General features: G+C 44.3%; 1 protein-coding gene across 1 annotated transcript in view; it reads right to left on the bottom strand.

Moving 5' to 3' along the window:
• The window catches only part of DNAH8 (dynein axonemal heavy chain 8), a 297,942-nt gene that overhangs the window by 259,587 nt on the left and 19,670 nt on the right, over positions 1–18,685 (bottom strand). Inside the window, exons 8-13 of the mRNA XM_066252925.1 lie at positions 13,265–13,411; positions 8,835–9,032; positions 4,468–4,544; positions 2,890–2,989; positions 2,153–2,272; positions 368–503 (exon numbers count right to left, since the gene is read on the bottom strand). Of these exons, the coding sequence (XP_066109022.1) occupies positions 368–503; positions 2,153–2,272; positions 2,890–2,989; positions 4,468–4,544; positions 8,835–9,032; positions 13,265–13,411 (778 nt within the window). The remainder of the gene's footprint in view (positions 1–367; positions 504–2,152; positions 2,273–2,889; positions 2,990–4,467; positions 4,545–8,834; positions 9,033–13,264; positions 13,412–18,685) is intronic.

Below are 18,685 nucleotides of genomic sequence, written 5' to 3'. Positions count from 1 at the left end.
AAAATTTTCCTAAATTTATGGAGAAATATCTATAGATTCTTGATATTTACCCTGAAATATTGTTTTTCGGAGAGAAGTCAGTCGTAATCTATATCAACTTGAAGATATGACAACTTTTGCTCATAAAATCAGAATATTATTAATAACTATAAAAAATAGTTGTATCACCCCCCAACCTAAATTTAACCATCCTAAGATGGTGTAGGAAGGGTGTAAGCCCCCCCCCCCAGAACCATGGGCTCCTTCCACGCCCCTCCCACCCCTGGGCGGTGCCCCACGGCCCATACCCACCCACCGTACTGAAGCTGCACCATCTCCCTCTCACGCCCCTCCCACCCCTGGGCGGCGCCCCACGGCCCATACCCACCGTACTGAAGCTGCACCATCTCTCTGACCCAGGCCGTGTGGTAGACCACCTCAAATTCCACCAGCATGTAGGAAACTTTGTTATAGTGACGAATGATAGCTTTACCCTCTGCATTTGACAAAATTTTGGAGTTTTTCTGTTTTTTAAGGGAAAAAGAAAGATTTATTTTAAAGGACAGCTGCTTTGTTTTCACCCAAATCACAAAGCTGTTTGTATTCAAAATGACATCCAGTGATTATGCTGCCCACTCAGATTTCACCTCAGAGTGAAACAGAGATGAAGGTGGCTACACAGGCTGGAGACGGACGGAGGGAAACATTGTCTGTAGGAAGGGAAACCGGAGAAAGGAACACCGGATGTAGAGAGAAGGGCCCCTAGCCCTGCAGCTGGCCCAGACACTGAGCCTCCGCTCGCTGTTCCCTCCCCACTTTTCTGGACAAGATACAATGAACCGATTCCCCCTGAACTGTGGTTATCAGGGCAAATTCCTAAACTCCAGCACCAAAAACAGTAACCCTATGCCAAAGAACAACACCCAAAGTTCTTTGTGCAAATGACGGAACGTTCCCTGCTTTGATTCACAGGTGTCAATAACGGGGCGGTCTCTGCTCTGCCACCACTGAGTCAGTTAGCAGTCGAGTACCCATCCTTGGCTCCTGTCTTAATGTCGTTGTTTTTTGCCAAGATTGAGAACAGTAAAACAAACGATAGTAGCCCAACACACACAACAAAAAACTTAATATTTAATAATGCTTAAATAATAATGTCACTTGTAAGACTACTTTTTGGTAGTATTTTGTTCTGAAGGTAGGCATAAGACACAAAACCAAGCCAACCATCTCCACTTTGTTGCTCTATCTCTTTAAAAAACAAACAACAACAGAAAAGAAAAAAGAGAGAGAAGACAAACTGACAATTTCAGAACACCACCTGACCTAAAAGTATCCTCGTGTTTTTCAGAAATCTAAGTCTTTTTTTTTTTTAATTCAGTGGGAGGAGGGGAGGCAGAGAGACGAACTTCCACATGTGCCCACATGGCAAGCCCACTACGGGGCGGTGCTCTGCCCATCTGGGGCCATGCTCCCAATTGAGCTCTTTTTAGCACCTCATGGGGCCATCCTTAGCACCCAGGGCCAATTCACTCCAATCAAGCCATGGCTTCAGGAGAAGAAGAGAGAGAGAGAGAGAGTAAGAGAGAGAGAGAGAGAGAAATGGGGAGGGGTGTAGAAGCAGATGGTTGCTTCTCCTGTGTGCCCTGACTGATAATCAAACCCAGGACATTCACACACTGGGCCAGTGCTCTCTACTACTGAGCCACCCAGCCAGGGTTCAGAAATCTAAATCTTAAGAACACAGAGAATGAATGTACTGTGTTATCCCCTGCTCTAAGTCTCATTTCATCATCCAGGAGTTGACTGAGCATATCTTCACCTTCACTAACACATATTAGTGACCCACCTGTGCACACACAGAGGTAAGCTTCAGCACTTGGCTTTATTGTTCCTGAAAACAATTCTTAAAAGCCTTTATAAAGTGTCCTGTATTATTAAAAGTCATAAAGTTTAAGATTCACCCGCTTAGAGATAACTGTAATTGAACAGGCTTATCGACCAAAGAGGAAAGAATCGGCTCAGTATCTCGCTCCACCATATTTATAAACGAAATCTTCTTCACCAGTTAAATCATTAGCTCTGACTACTCTCTTGGACATAAATTTTAGAGAATGTACGTCTCGCGTTAAAAACCACCACAACCCCCATAGTGTAGAGGTAACCGCTGGCTTACAAAGAAATAGTTGATGGGCTCACTTATCCGACGATAGAGCTGCCTCACCCAGAGGATTTTTCCTGCAATTGGGGGCATGTTTCGAGCCAGAGGGGGGTCATCCTTTTGAGAATGATAAAGCTGCAATTAAAGATCTGGTATCAGTGTTTGAAATCCAATACGACGAAAAGGACAAAAGAAACCAAAAATACAGTAAAGCTGTATTTGTAATGATGTTTTACCATGATTCCCATGTTTTATACAGCAGAGGTAGCCGATAAATATATAAATTCACATCAGAGATGATAATGGGAGGTTCACGAGGATGATTACCATATATGGTGATTCTCTCTTAACTCTTCTTTCCCATTACATGTATATATTTTTTCCTGCCTTTGATCCCAATTTATAAGGAGGTGTTCAAAAGAGGGAGCACCCTGCTAGCTCATTATCTGCCATGGTCGTCTCCAGAGCCCATATTTCTATAAACAAAAATGTGAGCTTGAATGGGCTTTCCTACGCTCAGGTGAATGCTGTCACACAGGAAAGGTCTTCAGAGCGGGGGGGGGGGGGGGGGGTGACCCTGGCTGTCCAGTGACACACATCGCAGCACCTCCCACACGGAGGGGAGCATGGGGTCCCTGGCTGGGAGGGGACTGCTCCCCGAGAGCGCAGCACCGCCCCCTGGTGGCAGGGACTTTCAGGATGCTTTTGTCCTTGTACTCAAGTACCATTCTGTTCATAAACACAATACTTGCCTTCTTAATAGCTTCGAGTTCAGCCACGTAACACTGAAGAATGCGCTCAATGGTGTGATTTATTTCTAACTCAAGACAGGGAATGTTCAGCTTCTGGAATCTAAAAGTCATCAAAGGTGAATATTAAACATCAAATGGGAAACATACCTAAGAACTGCTGCAGTCCTCAAAACCCATTCATTTACTCGTTTGACAGATACTCCTAGCAGCCCTCCCACATCCCCTAGAGCAGTGATTTTCAACCTTTTTTGAGCCGCGGCACATTTTTTACATTTACAAAATCCTGGGGCACACCACCTACCAAAATGACACTCTAACACAGTACATATTATACATATAGTTAATAATATAGTTTCTAACTGTATTTATACTCACACCTGACCATGTCTCACAGCACACTGGTTGAGAAACACTGCCCTAGAGGACACAGTGCTGAGCAGGACAGGTGTGGTGCCAGCCCTCGGGGACCCTGTGTCCTCGTGTGAAAAAGGGAGGCATCCGTCAGGAGTTACACAAATCATGGTTTAAATTACAAGGGTGCCAGAAATGCATATTGACGGGGAACCCAGCCAGGTCTGGGGAGTCAAGAAGGACTTCCCTGAGAAAGTGACATTAAAGTGAGATGGGAAAGATGAGTGGGGAGCTGGCTAAACAAAGATGAGAGGAGCGCACTGACTCTCCCTCTGCCAACATTGATGCCCACACGATTCCAAACAGTCGTCATCGTCATCATCAGCATCCTTTCAGCCAAATACCACTTTCACTTACAGACCAAGGGGTGCCCAGGAAAGAGGCAGAACCAGAGCATTCAGATAATAAAGAGAACTAACACAAGCATACTATAGGTGAGAAGGAGACAGAGAGAGACAGAGAGAGAAATCACCAAGAGAACGGAACCTGCCCTCTGCCTGCAGAGTATGGTCACTCGTCACAGTCCTCTACCTGCTTAGACTCTTAGGACAGTCCCACAGGGGAAGGTCTCCCTGGTATTACCCGTCATTGAAGAGACATGGAACTATAGCAAGGCTGGACCCACGGCCAGATCTACAGATCTCCGGAGAGGGATCCCAAAGGGTCCCTAACAATGGTCATGAGCCCACTCTGAGGGGGGAAGAGAACACCCCCCCACACTGCCCAGCTCCTCCTCGAACCCAGGGCTCTGTGGTCAGGAACAGAGGGGGAGGGGCAGGGGCACTCGGGAGGGGAAATGGGAGTTTGGGCGTCTCCTGCTCTCAACTTCACTTTCAGAAATCCTTTCAGTATGCAGAATCAAACATCGTTTGTTTCCTTCCCAATAACACCTATGATATTAACCTCAACTATATTATATAGCTGGGGGGAAAAGCATGTAAAAGATTTCATTTTCTTATTGAAGACTTTCTGCTACAAAAAAAAATGCAAGGAAAAATGTCATATTTCAAATTTTTGCCATTCTATTTAATGGTAATGGACAGAGTAACATTTATGAGTGTAAAGTTTACCTAGAAGAGATTTTCAAGAACATCTTATTTAAAATTGTAATTTCAGATACAAAGTTATCCCAACTAGAAATCATACTGCCTAATGAATTACAAATACCTTTGAAGCAGCTGAAGAGCTAGCTGAGAAGATAAGATTTTTCCAAAAGTGCTGTTCATAAATGCCTGTATTTGGATCTAAAATAAAATATTGATATTTATTTATTTGGGGCGTTAAAAAAGAGAATAGTTTTAATAACCACTAATGATTTCCCTACAGAATCAAAACAGCCTTCAACCCACCTACCATCTGAGCACCTAAAACTGCACTGTCCAGCATGGTGGCTGTGAGCTGGAAGTGGCGCTGCGTGGAAGGGAGGTGCGCTGTGAGTATAAAATGCACACTGTGGGAACATGCTGTGAAAACATGCAGAGTCAGGATAACAATTAGAGACAGGGAGGCACCCCAGGCGAAAGCCCTGAGCGGACAGGAGTCCAGGGGCCTCCGTGACCCCATGCTGGAAACAGCAAAATAGTAGGATGAGATGTAGCAACAAAAGATGTTTAGGCTTTCAGTACAGAGATTAGGAGTCAGCATGTTTCTTGTCCTCTACCTCACCCCTTGAAAACTCCTCCTTTCTGCTTCCTTGAGTTATTTGTACTTGCTAACAAATGTCTGAGTACGGCTGGGGACGGGGCTTCAGTCCTTCAGTCCTTCAGTCTGCTGACCAGGATGTTGCTTCCCCTGCGCCCCCTGGTGCATTTCATCTGGTCTCCGAGTAGCTTCTGTCGTCGCAACACACACTAGAGTTCAAAGACTCAGCACACACAAAAAAGCAAAATATCTTCATAATTCTTATACTGGTGACATGTTCAAAATGGTGATATTTGGAATATGTTGAGTTGAATAAGATACTTTATTAAAATTAATTTCGGGGCCCTGGCCGGTTGGCTCAGTGGTAGAGCGTCGGCCTGGCGTGCAGAAGTCCCGGGTTCGATTCCCGGCCAGGGCACACAGGAGAAGCGCCCATCTGCTTCTCCACCCCTCCCCCTCTCCTTCCTCTCTGTCTCTCTCTTCCCCTCCCACAGCTAAGACTCCATTGGAGCAAAGATGGCCCGGGCGCTGGGGATAGCTCTGTGGCCTCTGCCTCAGGTGCTAGAGTGGCTCTGGTTGCGGCAGAGCGATGCCCCGGAGGGGCAGAGCATCGCCCCCTGGTGGGCAGAGCGTCGCCCCTGGTGGGCAGAGCGTCGCCCCTGGTGGGTGTGCCGGGTGGATCCCGGTTGGGCGCATGCGGGAGTCTGTCTGACTGTCTCTCCCCGTTTCCACCTTCAGAAAAATACAAAAAAAAATTAATTTCGGAAGTGGAGGAAGGATGGAGAAGGGCAGGGGGGGGACAGACGGTGATGGAGGGAGACTTGTCTTGGGGGTGGAACACATGATGCAATACACAGATGACGTGGGGTAGAACTGTGCACCTGAATCCTGTATCATCTTGTGAACCAATGTCATTCAATAAGTTCAATAAAAGTTTTGTTAAAAATTAATTTTACTTGCTTCTTTTAACTATTATTCTTATGGCTACCAGAAAAATTGTAATTACATAAGTAGTTTGCATTTGCTCATTATTTATTGGAAATGACTAACCTAGAGAATTTATGAAAGGAGTTGAGTGTCCCTTACGAAGCACATGTCTTTGGGATACTCAGAATTTCTAAGCATATTAGTAGAGCAATGTAATGACACTACAGACACCCAGGGTCTACAGATGTCACTTCCCAACACAGCTGCTCTCAGAAACCTCCTCACCACGCTAAGGAGAAACAAGAAGAAAATATCCCACCCTCCCAAGCACTGAATTCCAAACTCCTGGTACCCAACCAATGGAACTGAAGCATTCCTTGCAAACTATGTTTGCTTATAGATTATAATCTATAATTAAATCTATAATCTATAATCTTAAATCTACAATCTATATATGATCTACTAAACTATACCACATCTGCTACTCACACATTAGGAAAGGAAGGAAAGTTGAAACACTGACACTTTTTAAAAAAAATATTTAAAAGTTAATACGGCCTCTAAATATCCTGAAAGCTAAACTCTGTATCTAAAACCACAGTAAAGCCTTTACAACATATAATCTTTATGAAGCAATCATAAAAGTAATTTCATCAGTAAATTTTTTTAATCCACAAGTTCTCATCACCATAAAGACATAATTTGCATAGCATTTTAGAAGCAGACTTCACACTGCCCAACTAGCCAAACACTAAAAGTAATAACTAAAATATCTCTTAAGCCTGACCAGGCAGTGGCGCAGTGGACAGAATGTCATACTGGGATGCAGAGGACCCAGGTTTAAAACCCCGAGATTGGCCCTAGCCAGTTGGCTCAGTGGTGGAGCATCAGCCTGGCGTGCAGGAGTCCCGGGTTCGATTCCCAGTCAGGGCACACAGGAGAGGCACCCATCTGCTTCTCCACCCTTCCCCCTCTCCTTCCTCTCTGTCTCTCTCTTCCCCGCCCGCAGCCATGGAGAGAGGTTTGCCTGGGCGCTGAGGATGGCTCTGTGGCCTCTGCCTCAGGTGCTAGAATGGCTCTGATTGTGGCAGAGCGATGCCCCAAGATGGGCAGAGCATCACCCCCTGGTGGGCGTGCCGGGTGGATCCTGGTCGGGCGCATGCGGGAGTCTGTCTGATTGCCTCCCCGTTTCCAACTTCGGAAAAATACAAAATAAATAAATAAAAATAAATAAATAAATAAAACCCCAAGATTGCTGGATTGAGTGTGGGCTCATCAGCTTGAGCCCAAGGTTGCTGGCTTGATCAAGGGGTCACTCGGTCTGCTGCAGCCCCCCATTAAGGCACATATGAGAAAGCGATCAGTGAACTAAGGAGACTAAGGAGCTGCAATGAAGAATTGATGCTTCTCATCGCTCTGCCTTCTTGTCTGTCTGTTCCTATCTGTCTCTGTCACAAAAATATAAATAAATTTCAAAAATAAAATAAAATATCTTAATATCAGAGTCTCATTTTCAAAAACTGAAAGGAGATCTATGCCAAAAAGGAAAAGTGTTGTTAGAATTTTAGGATCTTTCTTCTTATTTTACCCAGGTACATGTAATATAGTTGTTGTTTTTTAAAGAATCTTTAAACCTGGGTCCCCCACACGCCAGGCCGACGCTCTACTGCTGAACCAACTGGCCAGGGCTTCACCAGACATACTTTTTAATGACTCCTCCTCCCTCTGGTGCCCCTGAAGCTATGACAGAGCGGACGAGAGTCTCTGCAGAGTTGTCTGCTGTGCTGCAGGAAGAATGTTGCTGCAAATTGCAGAGCCAAGAGGAGAGAAAAGATCTGTCCTCAAATCTTTTCACACTTAAAACAAAGAATGAGGCCCTGGCCGGTTGGCTCAGCAGTAGAGCGTCGGCCTGGCGTGCGGGGGACCCGGGTTCGATTCCCGGCCAGGGCACACAGGAGAAGCGCCCATTTGCTTCTCCACCCCCCCCTTCCTCTCTGTCTCTCTCTTCCCCTCCTGCAGCCGAGGCTCCATTGGAACAAAGATGGCCCGGGCACTGGGGATGGCTCCTTGGCCTTTGCCCCAGGCGCTAGAGTGGCTCTGGTCGCAGCAGAGCGACACCCCGGAGGGGCAGAGCATCGCCCCCTGGTGGGCAGAGCATCGCCCCTGGTGGGTGTGCCGGGTGGATCCCGGTCGGGTGCATGCGGGAGTTTGTCTGACTGTCTCTCCCCGTTTCCAGCTTCAGAAAAAATACCAAAAAAAAACAAAACAAAAAAAAGCAAAAAAAAAAAAAAAAAAAAGAATGAGACAAATGACAAATTTGGCCCTGGCCAATTGGCTCAGTGGATAGAGCATGGGCCCAGCATATGAATGTCCTGGGTTTGATTCCCGGTCAGGGCACACAAGAGAAGCAATCATCTGGTTCTCTCTCCCTCCTTCTCCCCCTACCCTCTCTTTTTCTCTCCCACAGTTAGTGGCTTTATTGGTTTGAGCATTGGCCCTGGGATGGCTTGGGTGGTCCAAGCGTCTCAGTCTCCGGTGCTAAAAATAGCTTGGTAATTCAAGCATCAGCCCCAGTCGAGGCACATGTGGGAGTCTGTCTCACTATCTCCCCTCCTTTCACTTAAAAAAAAATTACAAATTTGCCCTTATACTGGAAAAATGATGTTGTTTCCTTTTTGTCACACAAAAATCAAGTACCAATTTTAATGTAAACTACAAGTGAACCTTAACTATTATATAAGAGTCCTCCGGGGTTCTGTTTATTCAATGACATCTTTTCCTGAATATGCCCATTTTTTCATTTTAAAAAGGTGGAGAATAGTTTGTGGACTAGTTAAAAATTATTCACACTCACAAATATTTTGATCCATTTTCAAGAGTAACAAAATAAATAGTAAATATGTGAATTCCAATATTATTGATTACATTTCAGCTTTACTCCAGTAAAAGTATGTATAGTTACTTACCTCTAAGGCATTGATTTTTGACATAAACTCTAAGAAATCTGTGTCAAATTCTGTCTTTCTTGGATCCAGAATGTCATATTGTTTTTTCTTAACCCCTTGATATATATTTTTGAATTTTATTGCCAATATATCTATTCCCTCGATGGTGGAATTATTCAAGGCTGAATATGTTTGCACAATAGTTATCATTTCTGTAATCTTAAAAAGAGAAGTGTTATTTTGTTTTTAAAAATGAGATATTAGCACCCTTCCCTGGAATAAGCTTTTAACAAATCAGTGATTATAAAACAGACCAAGAAACAGGCCCTAGATTCATTTAGCTAAAACTGACCAGAAGAGAGAAAATAGATGGTAAACCTCTGTCACTAATCAGTACTAATCTTCAACTAAAGATAGACGATGTTCTAACATATCCAGAGAGTTTACAACCTTTCTCAGAATTTGAACATTTTGTCTTTCAAGAGGAGGGGAAATATTTTTTATTTTTTTAGTAAAAGCCCTTGCAGATGTCTGAATAGTTTTATCCTTTTATTCTTGAGAACTTTCTGAAAATCTTTGCACTGGATCGCTGGATAAAGCCCATTAGCAGTAGAGACCTCTAGCGGCTGGTCTAATGCTGGGCAGGCTGGGTATCCATTTGCAGCAGCCCAAGCATTTTGATGCTAGAAAGAGTGGGCAGTAACTGCCAGCTGCATTAGCTACTTCCCCTGACCCGCCTCTGGAGAAGCCCTACCTTTAGTCTTAACAACCTCACACCCCAGGGGCTCAGCAACCAGAGCTACAGCAGCACCCCCTGGCGGCCTTACTAGAAGTGCACTCTAACTGTGTGTTAGTGTGACTCTCCTGTAGTCAGAATCCCTCAGCTGCCCGGCACCCCTCCCAGGGGTAACTGGGAGGTTCCCACTCTCCTTGGCCCACTCCCCCCTGCAGTTCTGACTTGTAACACTAGCATAGATCCTCTTTCCTCTGCGTGCAGGTGAAGGGAAGGCTGAGACGACTGAAGACTGTCTGCAGCCACTCTGACCCCTGAGGAGACCCAGGAAACCCTCAAAATAGACTTTACTGCAGAAATGGCTGGCTCCATCTCAAGGGACCAGCTCCACGTCCTTCACCAAAAACACCCTCACGTTCACGGGCAACTCGGTTCCTCCATCTTGTCCGTGCCGGCCCGTTGTGACTCCTGCTTTAGAGAACAATGCTCCAGGCTCTCCGGGCCTGTCTTCTGTGTGGCCACTGAGCAAAGCTTCGGGAGTGCCCCAGGTGCCACGCACCGTGAAGACGACATCGCTGATCTTCCCACAGAGCCAGAAGTCACATGTCAATTCAAAGTGACCCTTTTCTGAACAACTGTCACTCGTGTCACTACTTGCATACACTTCCAAAGTTGCTGTCACCCTAGAAGCCAGTCCAAGCCTGGAGGACGCATGGACCACCTGGGATTTATAGCATCCTGTAATGTTCTATATAAATAAGAGAAATAGCTGGGCCTCCTAGTAATACGTACTGTCCACCCACCTTAAAAAAAAAAAAAAAGGACAAACTTTAAAAAACAAACTGAAGAACCAAACTACCCGCTTAGCCTGTTATTCCGCCCGAAGACTGCCTTATTCTTCACTTTGCCACTGGGCCCCTAAGGCCAGAGACGGGGACAAAATTCCTGTCCTGGGCACATCCTGTACTCTGTCCTCTGGTGGATAATGGGTGATCAAGAGACGGAGAGGGCAGTTGATCCCAAACTCTGCCAGTACACCCCACCCACCCTGTACACATAACAGAAATCTAAAAGCCAGTCACGGGATCAAACGAGGCCATGCTCCTGCGGTTTGTCCTGGCCTTGGCTTTCCTACCAGCTCTCTCTTTATCATCTTCGGACCCCTCGGTACTGACAAGCAATTTACAGTCCCTTCTCTGCTCACCGGCCCTGGCATCCTGTCTAGCTCTCAACTTGCTGTGATGCCCTCAGCTCAGTGTCTCCAGGGTAAAGGCCCTGCCCCTCCTATGAGCTCCAGTTCCTTACCTCCCCTTGCCCCCGCAGTCCCAGCTTCCCGCCCCTCCCCTTCTCTCCCACCAGTGTCCGGGTGATGTCCGGGTGAGCACAAAACAACACTGAGCTCCGGGCGACGCCGTCCTTCACGGGAACTGAGACGGCAGGAAGAGGGGGAAGCAGCACAGAACTGTGGGCACGTTTAATTCCGGCTCTCGGGGACAGACCAGCCCTCGGTGCACCTCGAGTCACCACCCACCAGAAGGAAGGGTACATTTTGGGCACCCTCAGCTGACACACTAGAACCTTCTTCATGTACTCATGATAGATCTCCCACATCCCTCCCCAGCTCCGAGGCCTTGGTGCTCCAGCCCCGCTCTCAGTCCTGTCTGCCCTTTGACGGTGTCTCTTGGTCAGGCTGACACCTAATCTTTTCTTTCCCTCACAGGCTCTGGCCTAGCTTGCCCTTCTGACTCTCCTCTTCCGCTCTGTAGGAGTTCATGGGGGCACCCCAGCAGTGGTGTTGCTGTGCCCCACGCCTCAGGGGAAGCCCCACTCCTCAGGCAACTCAGTCACCTTTTCTAGGAGCTTACACAAAATCATGGCCATACTTCAAGGATAAGTCTTATAGCCCATTCTTGAAGAATCTGGAAACCAACATCCACCAATTACACCTGGGAGGGATACCAGTTAGCTAAGGGATTCTTAGTGCAGGAGAGTTCCAATAACACTGTTAGGATGCACTACAAGTAAGGCCTCTAGGGGGTGCTGCATTAGTTCTAGGTTGCTGAGCCCTTGGGGCATGATGAGCCCTTTAAGACTAAAGATATGAGCCCTGGCCCATTGGCTCAGTGGATAGAGCATTGGCCCTCTGTGTGGACGCATCATGTTCTATCCCAAGTCAGGGCACACAAGAGAAGTGATCATCTGTTTTTCTTCCCCTCCATCTCCTCACTCTCTCTCTCTCTTCCCCTCTCACAGCCAGTGGCTCAATTGGTTCAGGCATCGGCCCTGGGTGCTAATAACACAGTTGGTCCAAGCATCAGCCTCAGGCACTAAAAATAGCTCCTTCATTTCAAGCATTGGCCCCAGATGGGGTTTGCCAGGTGGACTCCAGTCAGGGCACATGCGGGAGTCTATCTCAGTATCTCACCTCCTGTCACTTAAAAGTAAAATAATTAAAAATGTCCATCAACTAACAAACCGATACATAAAATGTGGTCTAGCCATACAGGGAATATTATTCAGCAATAAAAAGGAATGCTACAACATCGATGGACCTTGAAAACATGATGCAAGTCACAAAAGAGCACATAAGATTCCATTTATATGAAATGTCCAGAACAGATAAATCTATAGAAACAGAAATATTAATGGTTGCTTAGGACTGGATGGGGGGGGGAATGGGGTATGACTGCTAATGGCTAGAGGATGTCTTTCAGTGGGAATGACAATGTCCTAAAATTAGGCAGTAGTAATGGCTGCATAACCCTGTGAGTGTATTAGAAAATGCTGACTTGTACACTTGAAATGGGTGAACTGTATGGTGTGTGACATTATAGCTCGATAAAGTTGTTAAAGATACCAACAGAAAACAGCCCCACGGAAGTATGTACGAAAGATCCACGCAGCCAGGTGGGTCTCTCCATCACCCAGACTTGCCCAGCCTGGCTGTGTCAGGGGGTCAGGTTACAAATGAAAGTCAGGCTTCTGGACACGCCTGGGAAACGCCCTTGCACGATGTAACGCCCTCAGCAACTTCCCACACATGATGAACAGAATCCTAAATACTACCAGGACCTAAGGAGTTGGCAAGGTGGTAGAGGAGCGGAGGGGTGACCCACACTGTATCTTTGTAGGCTTTTCAAAGGCTGACTCAAAGACGCCTCCAGAATGGGCTGCCCTATATACCCAGAAAAAAAGTATCAATCCTCCCCAGCCAGTCTTAGCAAGTGAAATCAATGGTGCAGAAGTTTCCAAGCCATGTCTGCCCGGCAAAGACATCGGCCACACAGTGTCTGTGCATGCCCCCTATGCCCTGGCCTAGAAAGAGCAGGTGCCCTCCACCTAGCTGTGACGCGACCGTGGGTTCTGCCAGGTGTCGCGGAATAATTCCACCTCCCACTCCTTCTCAGCCTGAGGCAGTGGTAAGAGCAGAGGCTCTTGAGTCCAAGCTCCACAGGTGGAGGTAGATTTGAAGGAGAAAGGCAATAAATAGTTTCTGTGTGTCTGGCGGAAGATAGTAATCAGGAATAAACTATAAGCTATAATAAATTGCAGTATTATCGAATGAGCCGTATCAGCAGTGAGACGAGGGATCTGAAACAGTCTTCCTCCGCGGTGCTGCGGCAGGCACTAACCAACCAGGAAGGCACTAACCAACCAGGAAGGCACTAACCAACCAGGAAGGCACGGCTGCGGCGGACACTGCCAGCACAATGCTTACCTTCTCCAGCCTTTTGCAGAAAGCTTCAAATTTTCCAAATATATACATTTCTGAAACCTCGAAAGATTTTTCCCCTGAGGATTCTAAAATCTGTTTCCTTGTTTTGTGAAAAGATGCCTGATATTCCTTAAATAGAAAAATGCAATCCTGTAGGGGGGAAAAATTTTTAAAGAAGGGAGGGAAAGAGTGATGTGTTGTTTGTTCAGGAGTCAAAACTTCTACCCTCCCACAGAGCGGATCACATTAGCCCCTCAGTAGGGGCTATCGCTGTTAACATCAAAGACTCAACTTCTCTGCTTACATATTGAAAGGCCTATAAAAATAATATTTTTAAATTTACATCATATTTTCAACTTCTTTATTCTCACCATTTCCCTTTAACTATTCTCTTTATCAAATATAACATACACTATTATATACTTTCATGGCTAATTAGAACTCCAGGAGGTTAGATTCTATCTATTATTAATTAATTAGCCACCTATTTAGTTGGCATCTGACTTTTAATAAGTATTCCTTATATACAAGTATATAAATATTAATACTCTGCAATACTAATTTATCCAAACATCATTTCTGCACAAGGAGATCATAAATGCATCATGTGTCTTTGATGAGCACATTGCTGAAATCCTAATACTTGACTATAGTCATACTATTGACCAGCTGAACCAGGCTAATGGACCTATTAGAAATAAAAAAATGAAAAAAATAGGACATGTTTACTGGGTCCAGCAGGTATTCTCTGTTATGTCAAGCTAACATTTCCTAAAATAATAATAATAATAAATTCAAAAAAATGTCAAACATTTTCAAAACCACCAGTGGACAATTAAATCATTCATAATGACATCTTTCCAGTTCAGACTCTTCTTCATATACAGAATCCTTATGATCACAACATAGATGAACCTTGAAAGCATTATACTAAGTGATTGGGCTTATTTAGACAATCCAGGATAATCTCCCCATCTCAAGCTCAGATGATTAGCACCTTAATTTCATCTGCAACCTTGACTTCCTCTTGTTATTTCACATAATACATGCACAGTTCCGGGGACTGCCAGGTGGACCTTTGTGGGGGGGGGCATTATTTCTGCCTATCATGACCACTGCTACATCAGAATTCCTGAGTGGGACTCAGAAGTCTATACTTTCAATAAATTCTCCAGATAATTCCTACAAACACTCAGATTTGTAAATTGCTGGTCTCATACCTGTTTCCAATGATGAGACATCCCATCCCTCTTCTACCTCCATCCTCAGAATGACACTGCTACTCTCTGCAAGGTCCCCAATCACCTTTCACTCATTCAGCAAAAGTTTCTCAACGCCTGCCACGTGTCAGGAACTCCTTGAGACACTAGGATTACACATAAGGTCCCTACCCTCGTGGACTACGCCGTCTAATCAGATTTACTAAGTAGAACTTCCTCTTCACCAACCAATTCCTTCATGTTGGACAATAAGGCCTTGAATAACAATTCTTCTCGTTTCCTCCAAATCACCTAAAAATAATTCCTAAAAACTACATCATAAAATTTTTCTGAAAGAAAATAAGATCTAACAAAACTGACATTAAATTAGAATCTAAAAAACCAAGCTCTCGTTTCTAATTCAGTCAGTAAATGGCTAGTAACCTTGAGGATATTAATTTTAAATTATAATATAAATCATCAAATTCTTTTTTTCTTTTTAAATATTTTTTTTCAATTACAGTTGACATACAATATTATATTAGTTCCAGGTATACAAACCCATAATCAGACTTATGAAGTGATAACGCCAACAAATCTAGTACCCATCTAATACACACATGGTATTACAGTATTATTGACCATATTCCCTGCGCTGTACTTGACATCCTCATGACTATTTCGTAACTGCCAATCCGTACTTCACCTTTCTCACCCACTTCCTCCACCCAACCCCCATCTGGCAACCATCAGTTTATTCCCTTTATGAGTTTCTTTTTGTTTGGCTTGTTCATTTATTTTGTGTTTTAGATTCCACATGGAAGTGAAATCATGTAGCATTCATCTTTCTCTGCCGGACTTATTTCACTCAGCACAATGCCCTCTAGGGTCACCCATGTTGCCGCAGATGGCAAGAATTTGTTCTTTTTATGGCTGAGTCAGATTCCATTGTACACCTACACCACATTTTCTTTATCCATTCATCTTTTCACGGACACTTGGGCTGCTTCCATATCATGGCTATTGTAAATAATGCTGAAATGAACATAGGGATCTATGTGTCTTTTTGATATACTGCTGTGGGTTTCTTAGGATAAATACCCAGAAGTGGAATTGCTGGGTTCTTCTTTGTCTCTTGTTATAGCCTTTATTTTAAGGTCTATTTTGTCTGGTATAAGTATTGCTACCCCAGCATTTTTTGTTTGTTTGTTTCGCTGTTTCCATGTTTATGAAATACCTGTTTCCATCCCTGTATCTTCAGTCTGTGTGTGTCCTTCATCTGAAGTGAGTCTCTTGTAGATAGCATATGTAAGGATCTTGTTTTGTTATCCATTCAGCCACTGTAAGTCTTTTGATTGAAGCACTCAATTTATTTGCATTTAAACTAATTGTTGATAGATATGTACTTATTGCCATTTTATTATTCACATTCTTAAATGTTTCTTTTTATTTTTTTGTATTTTTCCAAAGTAAGAAGTGGGGGTTGGGGGGCAGGTAGACAGACTCCCGCATGGGCCCAACTGGGATCCACCTGGCATGCCCACCAGGGGGCAATGCTCTGCCCATCTGGGGCGTTGCTCTGTTGCGACCAGAGCCACTCTAGCACCTGAGGCAGAGGTCCTGGAGCCATCCTCAGCACCCAGGGCCATCTTTGCTCCCATGGAGCCTTGGCTGCTGGAGGAGAAGAGAAAGAGAGAAAGGAGAGGGGTAAGGTAGAGAAGCAGATGGGTGCTTCTCCTGTGTGCCCTGGCCAGGGATTAAACTCGGGACTTCTACATGCCAGGCTGATGCTCTACCACTGAGCCAACCAGCTAGGGCCTTTTCTTCTTCTTCTTCTTCTTAAAGAAGGCCTTTTAATATTTCTTATAATACTAGTTTGGTGGTGATGAACTCCTTTAGCTTTTTCTTGTCTGGGAAGCTCTTTATCTGTCCTTTGATTCTAAATGATAGCTTTGCTGGGTAGAGTAGTCTTGGCTGTAGGTCCTCACTTTTCATCACTTTGAATATTTCATGCCAATCCCTTCTGGCCTGAAATGTTTTTGTTGAGAAATCAGCTGCCAGTCTTATGGGAGCTCTCTTGTAGGTAGCTAACTGCTTTTCTCTGTTGCTTTCAAGAGTCACTTTTTGTCGTTAACCTTTGGCACTTTAATTATGATGTGTCTTGGTGTGGGCCTTTTTGGGTTCATTTTGTTTGGAATTCTCTGTGCTTTCTGGACTTGTGCATTTATTTCCTTCACCAGATTAGGAATGTTTTCCATCATGATTTTGTTCACATAGGTTTTCAATTCCTTTCTCTCTTTTCTCCTTCTGGCACCCCATGATAAGAATGTTGGTACACTTAAAGTTGTCCCAAAGACTCCTTACACTAAATCTCATATTTTAGGATTTTGTTTTCTTCTTGCTGTTCTGACTGGGTGTTTTCTGTTTCCTTATCTTCCATATCAGTGATCTGATCCTCTGCATCGTCTACTCTACTGTTGACTTCCTGTAATATATTCTTCATTTCTGTCTGGTTCTTTTTTTTTTAATGTTTTCTGGCTCCATTTCCATGTTTCCTAACTCTTTGTTGAAATTCTCACTGAATTCCTCTACTTTTCCCCTAAGTTCATTGGGCATCTTTATAACCAGTGTTTTGAACTCTGCATCTGGTTGATCGCTTGCCACCATTTTATCTAATTCTTTGTCTTATTCTGTTCTTTCATTTGGGACATGTTTCTTTGTCTCCTCATTTTGGCTTCTCTCTGTGTTGGTTTCTGTGTTAGGTAGAGCTGCTATGTCCCCCAGTCCTGGTACAGTGGCCTTATGTCATAGGTGTCCAGTAGGGCCCATTGGCATAGCGTCCCTGGTCACCTAAGCTGGGTGCTCCAGGTGCACCCCAGGGTGGGCTGGGTGCACCCTCCTGTTGCAGTTAGCCCTGATTGCTATTGGTACATCAGCAAGACTTGCTTCTGCAGGGCTCTGGTACCTGCTGAGACCACCCCTTTAGTGGGTCACTCACGAAGATGGTTGTGTGGTGCTTCAGCATGGTTCTTGGCTCCTTTGTCATAAGTTAGTTGTCATATTTGTACGGGGTTTTCTTTAGGGGGTCTCAATTCTGTCCCATTGGTCTGTGTGTCTGTTTCTCTACCAATACCATACCATTTTGATCACTAAAGCTTTGTAGGATAGTTTGAAATCAGGGAATGTGATATCACTGGCTTTTTAATTTTTTTCTCAGAATTACTTTGGCTATTTGGGGTCTTTTGTGGTTCCATACTTTTTAGAATTTTTTGTTCTATTTCTGTGAAAAAAGGGATTGCATTGAATTTGTAGATTGCTTTAAGTAATATGGACATTTTAACAATGTTAATTCTTTCCATCCATTAGTACAAAATAACTTTCCATTTCTTTCTGTCTTCTTCAATTTCTTTCAATTATGGTTTCTAGTTTTCATAGTATAGAGATCTTTCACCTCTTTAATTAAATTTATTCCGAGGTATTTTATTCTTCAGTTTTATTTTTTAAATGCATACACAACAATTATCATGAAGTTATTCTGCAGCTCTGTTTGCATTAAATCCTTTCTCTTGTTTTTAGACTTTATTTTATTGATTTTAGAGAGAGAGGGAGAAAGAAAGACAGAAAAACCAATCTGTTTCTGCAGGTGCCCTGACCCAGGGATCAAGCTGGCAACCTCTGCACGTCCAGATGATGCTCTGACCAACTATCTCTCTGGCCAGGGGCTAAGTACCCTCTGCTGAGCATCTCTCTTTGCTTTTCCCACCTCAACTTACTGCTTACTGTTGCTACTGTCGCTTCAGGTAGTGGTGTTTTATGTCCTGTCAAGCACTGCCTCTGCTATTTCTTCCCCTCATCTTTCAGCTGTATTTATTAGATATGTTTTCAAAGCTTGTTCCAAAAGCTTCTGTTTTTCTGTGTCCAAGGAGTAAAATCTATGCATGGACTTTCAAACTGTTCTGAAGGTGTGATATTGTCAGTGCAGACATTACTCTATGTAGGGCAGGGGTCCCCAAACTACAGCCCGTGGGCCGCATGTGGCCCCCTGAGGCCATTTATCTGGCCCTCGCCACACTTCTAGAAGGGGCATCTCTTTCATTGGTGGTCAGTGAGAGGAGCATAATTCCCATTGAAATACTGGTCAGTTTGTTGATTTAAATTTACTTGTTCTTTATTTTAAATATTGTATTTGTTCCCGTTTTGTTTTTTTACTTTAAAATAAGATATG

This window comes from Saccopteryx bilineata, chromosome 1 (genome assembly GCF_036850765.1).
Source record: "Saccopteryx bilineata isolate mSacBil1 chromosome 1, mSacBil1_pri_phased_curated, whole genome shotgun sequence".
Taxonomy (NCBI): domain Eukaryota; kingdom Metazoa; phylum Chordata; class Mammalia; order Chiroptera; family Emballonuridae; genus Saccopteryx; species Saccopteryx bilineata.
Note: the sequence above shows the minus strand (reverse complement) of the source record. Positions and strands in the feature narration are given on the sequence as shown.